The 12,380-nt window shown below is 37.3% G+C and overlaps 1 protein-coding gene across 2 annotated transcripts in view; it reads right to left on the minus strand.

Annotated features, from left to right (window-relative positions):
- The window catches only part of plxdc2b (plexin domain containing 2b), a 173,379-nt gene that overhangs the window by 1,425 nt on the left and 159,574 nt on the right, over positions 1-12,380 (minus strand). For both annotated transcript variants that reach the window (XM_061922228.1, XM_061922229.1), the window contains exon 12: positions 9,378-9,416. In XM_061922228.1, the coding sequence (XP_061778212.1) occupies positions 9,378-9,416 (39 nt within the window). The remainder of the gene's footprint in view (positions 1-9,377; positions 9,417-12,380) is intronic.

Genomic DNA, 12,380 nt, shown 5'->3' on the forward strand with positions numbered 1-12,380 from the left:
CCCCAAAAAAGAGCAAAAAAAAAAAACAACAGAAAAAACACACCAAAAAAAACAAAAAACCTGGCCACACCTGGTGTCAATCAGCCCACACTTATTTAAAGGCGAACATTATCACCAAACCTATGCAAGCGTCAATATATACCTTGATGTTGCAGAAAAAAGACCATGTATTTTCTTAACCGATTTCCGAACTCTAAATGGGTGAATTTTGGCAAATTAAGCGCCTTTCTGTTTATCTGGCTTTTAGCGATGACGTCAGAAAGTGACGTCACCGAGGTAACACACCCGCCATATTCATTTTCACATTACAAACACCTCTGTTCTTTTCCATTTTTTCGACTATTTTTTGGAACCTTGGAGACATCATGCCTCGTCGGTGTGTTGTTGGAGGGTGTAACAACACTAACAGGGAGGGATTCAAGTTGCACCACTGGCAAGAAATCTGCCGCCAGACCCCCATTGAATTTGCCAGAGTGTCTTCACATTTTACCGGCGATGCTAAGACAGACATGGCACAGAGATGTATGGATAACCTGCAGATGCATTTGCAACCATTAAGTCAACGAAATCACAAAGGTGAGTTTTGTTGATGTTGTTGACTTATGTGCTAATCAGACATATTTGGTCACGGCATGACTGCCAGCTAAGCAATGCTAAAATGCTACGCTAATCGATGCTAACATGCTATTTACGCTAGCTGTATGTACATTTGAAACTAGATACCCACATTTAATGCGAAACAAACACTTACCAATCGACGGATTTAGGTTGCTCCAGTGTCACAAGATGCGAAAGTCCTGATCGTTTGGTCCGCACATTTTACCGGCGATGCTAATAAGGCAGCCATGCTATGGGCCACTTCATTAGGTACACCCACGCTGTGGCCGAATAGCGTCAATAGCTATTCACTCAATAGCTTCAGTTTCTTCTTCAATTTCGTTTTCGCTATCTGCCTCCATACTCCGACCATCTGTTTCAATACATGCGTAATCTGTTGAATCGCTTAAGCCGCTGAAATCCGAGTCTGAATCCGTGCTAATGTCGCTATATCTTGCTGTGGTATTCGCCATTGTTTGTTTGTATTGGCAGCACTGTATGACGTCACAGGGAAATGGACAGTCGCATCGCAAGTAGCGAAAATCAAGCACTTTAAAGCTTTTTTTAGGGATATTCCGGGACCGGTAAAATTTTGAAAAAAAAATTCAAAAAATACAACAAGCCACTGGGAACTGATTTTTATTGTTTTTAACCCTTTTGAAATTGTGATAATGTTCCCCTTTAAACCTGCTTTGTCCTCCAGTCAGTGCTGGATTATTCTGTCAGGTTGAGTTTGTGACAAACCCCAAGATGCAGAAAAGGCAGCAGGCATCGCGCAGGAAAACATGATTTAATCTTTAAAAATGAAAAAACACAAACCAGGAACTAGGAACAGCCAAACTGGAAAAGGGGAAACAGGATCCAGCAAACAGGAACTAGCAACAAAAAGACAGCACGCTGCAAACAGCTACAGGTTCTACGACAAGCATTAATGACATTGACAGGTAGTGGTGACAATCGACACGACCATAATCCAGCACTGACTGGAGGACAAAGCAGGTTTAAATAAAAGCGGGCTGATTGACACCAGGTGTGGCCAGGTGCCAGTCAGCTGCAGCTGAGGGGAAACAGCGCTCAGGGAGAAAAGCAGGAAATGACCAAAATAAAAGCGCTGACAGGAAACACAGACATACACAGAGGAAAAAACTAAAACAAAACTGTCAGGGACAAGCCTGACAGAGAGAGTTATGCTTTTTATCCATTGATTTATCAGATTACATTTTTTTTATTATCTATAGCAGGGGTGTCAAAAGGGTGCCATTTGCGGCCCACAGCTAATGTTTTAAAGGCCCACGGCACATTTTAAAAATACTATTAAAATAAACAAAAACATAGCAAAAGGTACATAAAAAAGCTTGAAGGTTAAGTGTAATTTAGAAAAAAGTTGCAATGTTGACTAATAAAACAAAGCTGGGTTTTTTTTTTCTTTCAAACTGTCATTGCTCAAAACATAATATTGAATCAAAATCAATGTTATTCTGAATTATTGACCTATCCAAGGTTCCCATTACTTCACATCAAATATTCCACTAAGAAAAATATTTTTGGTGGAAGATTTTGCAAATTTGGTAAATAAATAACCCCAAAAATTATATTTTGTTGTTTTCTTACTGTACCGAAAATGAACCAAACCGTGACCTCTAAACCGAACCGAAATCTTTGTGACCCGTTACGCCCCTAAACTATATACATTATATTACTTTCATTTACATTCACGTAAAAAAAACACAAATTTTAAGGTTGGGCGACTTATATTTTATTTTGTAGTAATAGCGACTTTCTCCTACTTCCTTTGTTTTCACGTGATCACACTGAGCATGCAAGTGACACGGAGGCCACGTTCACCTTCGACGGGGCGGTTTAGCTCGGTTGGTAGAGTGGCCGTGCCAGCAACTTGAGGGTTGCAGGTTCGATTCCCGCTTCCGCCATCCCAGTGACTACCGTTGTGTCCTTGAGCAAGACACTTTACCCACCTGCTCCCAGTGCCACCCGCACTGATTTGAATGTAACTTAGATATGTAAAGTGCTTTGAGTCACTAGAGAAAAAGCGCTATATAAATATAATTCACTTCACCTTTACACCGGAGTCTAATAAAAGTCACACTTCACTTGCAGTGTAAACAGTCAGCTGTAAAAATGAAATAAATAAAGAAAACAGATTGGGGCCACTTTGGCTTGCAGTGTAAACGTAGTCATCCTGATGTTGGCCTGAATGTGATGCAAGAAGATCACTACCCACTTTAGCCACCAGATGGCAGGAGAGTGTTGAATATCTTAAAATGTGTTTTGTGGCAATTCTAACTTTGACCACAGCGTCAGTTGCTCTGTAGAGTGGCGCTTTCCATCATTTTCAGCAGTATGTATTGCAAAATGATTAAAACTCCCCACCCCTTCCTGTCACGGGAAATTCACCCAGGAATGGAGCCATATGAATTTCCTCCTTCCTGTAGTTTAAAAATAAAAACAGACAGGTGATAAATAGTGTAGTTTTATCACTGCTGCTGTTTGGGCTCAGAAATGTGCATTGGTGTTCTCTTGTTGGCCAGCAGGAGGCACAAGCGGTCTTTCTTGCATTTGGAAAATCAACCGTCATCAACATTTGACAAACATCTGGTGGGGAAATAATAAATTATTTCTGCAAATATTCTTTTAATAATTTATGAGTCTTTCAACTTGAAACAACAACGCAAGTCGACAACGCAGGAGCTGTTGCTGTTTTGTAACACTGCTTCATATTTAATACGGAGCAGTGGTTGTAATGCTGTCAACCTGTTTTTATGTGCAAAATTTGCATTTTTGCTATAATCTGTCATATTTACACAATATCCTATGTGTTGTATAGAACACATTAATGTGCACTATTCCCTTTTAATGAATAAATAAAGAAAGAAATGCAACCAGAGTTTACGGTTGTGTTTTTTTTCCATTACTGACAAATTACCTGTGAGCAGGAAAAATAATGTATGCACTTTTGCTGGAGAACATGGCGCAACAAACACATTAGACAGTACTGCCGTGTACATGTGGGCCTTTTCACCAAATTGGTGTCAATTGCGTCCTCAGGGAAAAAAAATATATGAATGCACAACAAAAAAAAAAAAACCCCGAAAAACTGCAAAGTGTTCCGCATAATGATCTGATTTTATATTTAAGAAATGCAATGTAAAATAATTATTTAAACTGCCTAGAACACTGGAAAAATAACACTTGTCTTTTCCTGCTTCCTAAAATTAGACTGTACTTGAATCCAAAAATGTTATATTGTACACAAGCTTGCATTACCGTATTTTTCGGACTATAATTTGCAGTTTTTTTCATAGTTTGGCCGGGGGTGCGACATATACTCCGGAACGACTTATGTGTGAAATTATTAAAGGGGAACATTAACACAATTTCAGAAGGGTTAAAACCAATACAAATCAGTTCCCAGTGGCTTATTTTTTTTTCAAAGTTTTTTTCAAAATTTTACCCATCCCGGAATATCCCGAAAAAAGGCTTTAAAGTGCCCGATTTTCGCTATCTGTGAAGCCACCGTCCATTTTCCTGTGACGTCATCCAGTGATGCCAATACAAACAAACGGATAGCACAGCAAGATATAGCGACATTAGCTCAGATTCAGACTCGGATTTCAGCGGCTTAAGCGATTCAACAGATTACGCATGTATTGAAACGGATGGTTGGAGTATGGAGGCAGATAGCGAAAACGAAATTGAAGAAGAAACTGAAGCTATTGACGGTAAAATGTACAGACCAAACGTTCGGGACTTTCGCATATTGTGACACTGGATCAACTTAAATCCGTCAATTGGTAAGTGTTTGTTTGGTATTAAATGTGGGTGGAGGGAAACGCTGGATGCAAATATAGTTTCAAATGTACATACAGGTAGCCTAAATAGCATGTTAGCATCGATTAGCTGGCAGTCATGCCGCGACCAAATATGTCTGATTAGCACATAACTCAACAACATCAGCAAAACTCACCTTTGTGATTTAGTTGACTTTATCGTTGGAAATGCATCTGCAGGTTATCCATACATCTCTGTGCAACGCTGGTAAAATGTGCAGACACTCCGGTACATTCAATGGGGGTCTGGCAGCAGATTTCTTTGACTTTATCATTGGAAATGCATCTGCTTTGAGTGTCGCAGGATATCTACACAATCTTGCCATCTCTGTAATAACATAGCTTTCGTCGGTAAAGTGTGCGGAACAAACGACTGACCATTTCGTCGGCTTTCCCCACACCCTCGCATTTTGAACAAATTTCGTCCAATTTCTTGCCACTTTGGCATCTTTGGGCCAGTGGTGCAACTTGAATCCCTCCCTGTTAGTGTTGTTACACCCTCCATCAACACACAGACGAGGCATGATGTCTCCAAGGTACGGAAAACCATCGAAAAAACTGAAAATAACAAAGCTGAGACGCGGTGTTTGTAATGTGTTTGAGAAAATGGCGGCTTTAATACCTAGGTGACGCACGTTCTGACGTCATCGCTCCGAGAGCGATTAATAGAAAGGCATTTAATTCGCCAAAATTCACCCATTTAGAGTTCGGAAATCGGTTAAAAAAATGTATGGTCTTTTTCTGCAACATCAAGGTATATATTGACGCTTGCATAGGTCTGGTGATAATGTTCCCCTTTAACACATTACCGTAAAATATCAAATAATATTATTTATCTCATTCACGGAAAAGACAAAGAAAATGTCAGCAATCGTCACACACACGTCAACCAATAAGAATACGGCGGGGGAGGGTCATGGCAGAAGTGCATTTTGGGTAATGGAATACTAACTGCTATATGCTATATCAGGGGTCAGCAACCTTTTTGAAACCAAGAGCTACTTCTTGGGTACTGATTAATGCGAAGGGCTACCAGTTTGATACATACTTAAATAAATTGCCAGAAATAGCCAATTTGCACAATTTAACTATAATAAATCTCTCTCTCTCTCTCTAGATATATTAAAAAATGGGTATTTCTGTCCGTCATTCCGTCGTACATTTTTTTTCCTTTTACGGAAGGTTTTTTGTAGAGAATAAATGATGAAAAAAACACTTCATTTAACGCTTTGAAAGAGGAGAAAACAGGAAAAACAAATGAAAATGTAATTTTGAAACATAGTTAATCTTCGATTTCGACTCTTCAAAATTCAAAACTCAACTGAAAAAAAGAAGAGAAAAACTAGCTAATTCAAATCTTTTTGAAAAAAAAAAAAATTATTAGTAATTTTTCCTGTTTAAGATTAATTTTAGAATTTTGATGATATGTTTTAAATAGATTAAAATCCAATCTGCACTTTGTTAGAATATATATCAAATTGGACCAAGCTATATTTCTAACAAACACAAATCATTATGTCTTCTAGATTTTCCAGAACAAAAATTTTAAAAGAAATTCAAAAGACTTTGAAATAAGATTCAAATTTGATTCTAAAGAGTTTCTAGATTTGCCAGAATAATTTTTGGGAATTTTAATCATAATAAGTTTGAAGAAATCTTTCACAAATTTTCTACGTCGAAAAAACAGAAGCTAAAATGAAGAATTAAATTAAAATGTATTTATCATTCTTTACAATAAAAAAAATAATGTACTTGAACACTGATTTAAATTGTCAGGAAAGAAGAGGAAGGAATCTAAAAGGTAAAAAGGTATATGTGTTTAAAAATCCTAAAATCGTTTTTAAGGTTGTATTTTTTCTCTAAAATGTCTTTCTGAAAGTTATAAGAAGCAAAGTAAAAAAAAAAAAAAAAATGATTTAAACAAGTGAAGACCAAGTCTTTAAAATATTTTCTTGGATTTTAAAATTCTATTTGAGTTTTGTCTCAGTATTAAAAATGTCGAGCAAAGCGAGACCAGCTGCTAGTAAATTAAAAAAAAATAAAAAAAATAGAGGCAGCTCACTGGTAAGTGCTGCTATTTGCCCACGTTGGTGACCCCTGTGCTATATACTACTGCCATAGCTATTAAAAAGGATGATTTCATCGTTGGCGGTAACTTATAAAAACTGAGAAAGGCTGAACAAAAATGGCACTGAAAAGGAAATCATGTACTGCAGATTACAAACACGTCATTTATGTTTGGTACACTACAGTCTTGTAAAGACCACACGGATGCTTCACCGTGTTTCTATTCATTACAATTACACTCAGCTGGAAATAATATTTATATATGGCAATCATGTGCAGAGCACAGACCTTTTTACATGTTGTATCATATCAAATATATCATATAAATCAATACAATCAACTAGCATGTTTGGTCGCTCTGCATTTAAGCAATTATGGATTATTATATTACATAATTTTTTCACTTTTTTGAGTGGACTAAAACTGGAATGTGAATTACTGGATCGCTACCAGGATGATTGATGAAGTGCGGACGTGGCAGTTAAGTAAAGCCTGTTGACTTCAAAGTGACACTCTTAGCGTGCGTGACTTCGGGGAGGAAATATTGTTGTGCTACAAACACATGTGTGGTGTTGCTTCCTTATTTGTGATTACTCCAAGCTGACTATTTGATCCTAAGGACGGGCGATATGCCAAAAATGATCAGTTATTTTTTTCATAGCATCCGATCTCTAATAATATCACCATTTTTTACATTGTTTTTAACTGGCCAATTTTAAAGCATCTGTACTAAAAAACAAATAAACTAGGGATTAGTTCAACATTTTATTAACATTCTGGGTAAATAAAAAAGTGAAGTATATAAGAAAAACCACAATATCATAATGTACCAATAAATCTGAGTTTACATGACTTCAGGTTAAAGAAAGCACACGCAAAGATGTGTCAGTTATTATTTCAACACGATGTTCCAAATATAGTATTACCAACCCCGTTTCCATATGAGTTGGGAAATTGTGTTGGACATAAATATAAACAGAATACAATGATTTGCAAATCCTTTTCAACACATATTTAATTGAATATGCTACAAAGAAAACATATTTGATGTTCGAACTCAAACCTTTTTTTTGTGCAAATAATCATTAACTTTAGAAATTGATGCCAGCAACGCGTGAAGAAGAAGTTGGGAAAGGTGGCAATAAATACTGAAAAAGTTGAGGAATGCTCATCAAACACTTATTTGGAACATCCCACAGGTGTGCAGGCTAATTGGGAACAGGTGGGTGCCATGATTGGGTATAAAAACAGCTTCCCAAAAAATGTTCAGTCTTTCACAAGAAAGGATGGGGCGAGGTACACCCCTTTGTCCACAACTGCGTGTGCAAATAGTCAAACAGTTTAAGAACATCGTTTCTCAAAGTGCAATTGCCAGAAATTTAGGGATTTCAACATCTACGGTCCATAATATCATCAAAAAGGTCAGAGAATCTGGAGAAATCACTCCACGTAAGCGGCATGGCCGGAAACCAACATTGAATGACCGTGACCTTCGATCCCTCAAACAGCACTGTATCAAAAAACGACATCAATCTCTAAAGGATATCACCACATGTTCTCAGGAACACTTCAGAAAACCACAGTCACTAAATACAGTTGGTCGCTACATCTGTAAGTGCAAGTTAAAGCTCTACTATACAAAGCGAAAGCCATTTATCAACAACATCCAGAAACGCCGCCGGCTTCTCTGGGCCCGAGATCATCTAAGATGGACTGATGCAAAGTGGAGAAGTGTTCTGTAGTCGGACGAGTCTACATTTCAAATAGTTTTTGGAAATATTCGACATCGTGTCATCTGGACCAAAGGGGAAGCGAACCATCCAGACTGTTATCGACGCAAAGTTCAAAAGCTAGCATCTGTGATGGTATGGGGGTGCATTAGTGCCCAAGGCATGGGTAACTTACACATCTGTGAAGGCACCATTAATGCTGAAGGGTACATACAGGTTTTGGAACAACATATGCTGCCATGTAAGCGCTGTCTTTTTCATGGACGCCCCTGCTTATTTCAGTAAGACAATGCCAAGCCACATTCAGCACGTGTTACAACAGCGTGGCTTTGTAAAAAAAGAGTGCGGGTACTTTCCTGGCCCGCCTGCAGTCCAGACTTGTCTCCCATCGAAAATGTGTGGTGTATTATGAAGCGTAAAATACGACAGTGGAGACCCCGGACTGTTGAACGACTGAAGCTCTACATAAAACAAGAATGGTAAAGAATTCTACTTTCAAAGGTTCAACAATTAGTTTCCTCAGTTCCCAAATGTTTGAGTGTTGTTAAAAGAAAAGGTGATGTAACACAGTGGTGAACATGCCCTTTCCCAACTACTTTGGCGTGTGTTGCAGCCATGAAATTCTAAGTTAATGATTATTTGCAAAAAAATAAATAAATAAAGTTTATGAGTTTGAACATCAAATATCTTGTTTTTTTAGTGCATTCAACTGAATATGGGTTGAAAAGGATTTGCAAATCATTGTATTCCGTTTATATTTACATCTAACACAATTTCCCAACTCATATGGAAACAGGGTTTGTATTTTTGAAATACAATGTTTGTTTAATCACTGTAATGTGCTTAGTGTCAACATATAATTTGCATAAATACATTGTGGATATATGTTATGTATTTGCCAACTCTTTGCTCAGAACTCCTGCTACTTTCAGTTCTGTTACACTAAATGACTTACCCTAGCCATCGGGAACTTGTACACAAATGAAATAAAGTCATACATTTCAAGTAGTTAAGTGGGTGTATAATCAGATTTAGAGTAATTACTTTAAGAGTTAAAACAGGAAAATGGTGGTAGGTGGAATGGCCAAAATATATAATTGTTTTAATGGAAACATGGTAGGAAACAATACATCCATACCTTGATTTTCTCGAAGGTGCAGAGCGATCTTTGTATCGTCTGTGAGGGAACAAAGAAACCAGACACAAATCAATTATTTCTCTCAGTTCTAGTGGTTGATGATGCTTTTTTTTTTTCTCAAACAAACTAATTGCTCTGCCGAGATTCATCTTCTTTTCAACTGCAAATGTGCAGACTTGATTAAAAGACGTACTCTTCGACTCCCACATGCATAATTCAACCATGCACATGTGATGTATGAAAATGTAGCATGACCCACTTCACATGGTTGACTTTATGCAAATGAGACGTGCTAGACAAATTAATTCAAAAGGATTTTTCCAGACACTCTTTGAAATGAAACATTTAATGAGAAGTGCTCGTCGTGTAAACAAGCCCGCCTTCAACTTAGCTAACGCCGTCAGCCTTTATGAATATTGATCACCTCTGGAAGCCACAAAGGCAGCAGTCAAGTTAACATTCTTGTCCTTTAATACCATAAATTACACCTCATTCGTCCTGACTACTTTATTATTGTCCTTTACTACCTCATTATGGTTCCTGACGACCGTAGTATTATTAATGAATTATCTCAGAGCTGTTCCTCAGTACCACGGAATTGTTCCTGACGACTGTAGTGTTTTTCCTAATGACCACAGTATTTAACCTAAGTACCTTGATATTGTTACTGACTACTTCAACAGGGTCTCTGCAAGTTACAACAAGTCAAATTTAAGACTGACAAATGCTTTCAACAAGAAAAATACATTATCTAGAACATTTACAACATTTTATATATAACATTTATACATCAACGACGAGGAGGTGGCGAGAGTCAGCTCCTTCAAGTTCCTCGGCACCCTCATATCTGCTGACCTCTCCTCGACCCAAAATACAACTGCGGTCATCCGGAAGGCCCAGCGGAGACTCAACTACCTGAGGGTTCTATCGCTCAGCTGTCGAGAGCCTGCTGAAGTACTGCGTAACAGTGTGGTACGCCAGCTGCACTGAAGCAGACAAACAGGCGATTCAGAGGGTCATAAAGTCTGCACAAAAAAAATTATTGGCTGCCCCCTGCCCTCCCTGAAGGATTTACATAACTCCCATTGTCTCAATAAAGCAAAAAGCTTTACCAAGGACAGCACACACCCTGGCTTCCACTTGTTCGACCTGCTACCATCGGGCAGGCGCTACAGGAGTATTAGAACCAGAACAAACAGGTTCAGAGACAGCTTCTTACCCAGAGCTGTCACAATGTTGAACTCTAACTTATAGTAATAATTCACCTCTATACAATATCCTACCTAATAGCCTCCCGTGCAATATTACCCTTCGAGTGCAATACGTCCGACACTGATTGCTATTTATGACTCCGGTACTCTTGTCTTGTTCTGTATATTGTACAGTTTTTGTATTTCTAGTGTTTTGTATATTGTACAGGGTTGCTTATTATTTTTATTGGATAGTAGTCTGTTTATTTCAAATGTCAGTTTTTCCATATTTGTTCCCAATACCGCACCTTTAGTTGGAATCTTTAATCTCGTTATATGCAAATATAATGACAATAAAGTCCATTCTATTACAACACAATGATCTACAGAGGCAGAAAACAAGTGTAAAACGTATAACAAGCTAACTCGCATACGACAAACACGTAGGAAAGAATATTATAGTCAATTATTCGACCGGAACAAAAACAATATGAGCAACATGGGGCATCTTGAATAACATTATTAAAAATGGTGCTAAGAAGGATTGCCCTAAATATTTCTCATACAGAGTAAATAATGATTAAATATGAACAAAACAATTGAAAGCTTCAATAAGTACTTTGTAAACATTGGACCAAATCTGGAAGAAATACTAGAATAGAATAGAGTTTTATTTTCTTTTTTACAGTGAAGAACAACGAAATTGGAGCGGATCCCCTAAGGCAGTGGTCCCCAACCACCGGGCTCAAATTTTTTAATTAACGTATTTATTTAAAAAAAAAATGTTTTATTAAATCAACATAAAAAACACAAGATACACTTACAATTAGTGCACCAACCGAAAAAAACAGCCTTTTTCATGACAAAAATAATAATAAAAAAAAAAAAAAAAAAATCCCCCCCAGGGCCGCGGGACAAAATATCAAGCGTTGACCGGTCCGCAGCTACAAAAAGGTTGGGGACCACTGCCCTAAGGTGCATATACAATATGGTAATATAAATAGTAAAAAAAAGATAGAGATGAGAGATGTATGTATATATGTATATATATCCACAAACATGCATATATCCATACATATGCATATATATATATATACACACACACATAACAATATTGCACATTATAGTCCGAAAAAAAACAACAAAGACATGACACATGAGGACATGATGGACACATTGTGCTCACTCAGTGCCTGTTTAATGCTACTATGTCTCTTGGGTAAAAACTGTTTTTTAGTCAATTTGTGCCCGCTTTTAGCACCCTATTACAGATCCCAAGTCAGTTAAGGACTTGAATGACACTACAGACAGAAATCCCAACTTGACGTTCCTCAAAAGTGTGACGAAAGATGTAATAATAAATTATGAGAAAAAATTTAAATCCAAGACCTTAAATGACTGTAATGGAATTGATATGGAAATAATTACAAAGTTTATTGAAGAGATTTCAGAACCTTTAAAATATATCCGCAACGTATCATTTCAAACAGACAAATTCCCAGTGATCAATACTTGTTTAATATTTATACAAACGAAATGAGTAAAGTTACAAAGAGCTTAAAGTTAGTATTATTTGCAGATGACAACTATGTCCGGTTAAAAATAATACAATACAAATAACAGAAAAATTAAGAAATTAAAAAGGTGGTTTGACAAAAATAGACTGCCCTAAAATCTCAGTAAAACCAAAATAATGCTATTCGGTATCAGTAGAAGAGCAAGTCAAACACGATTACAAAATAGACGGAGTAGACATTAAAGGGGTAAAAGAAAACACATTTTTGGGTGTAATAGCAGATGAGAAAATGAACTG

Source organism: Nerophis ophidion, linkage group LG15 (assembly GCF_033978795.1).
Source record: "Nerophis ophidion isolate RoL-2023_Sa linkage group LG15, RoL_Noph_v1.0, whole genome shotgun sequence".
NCBI lineage: Eukaryota > Metazoa > Chordata > Actinopteri > Syngnathiformes > Syngnathidae > Nerophis > Nerophis ophidion.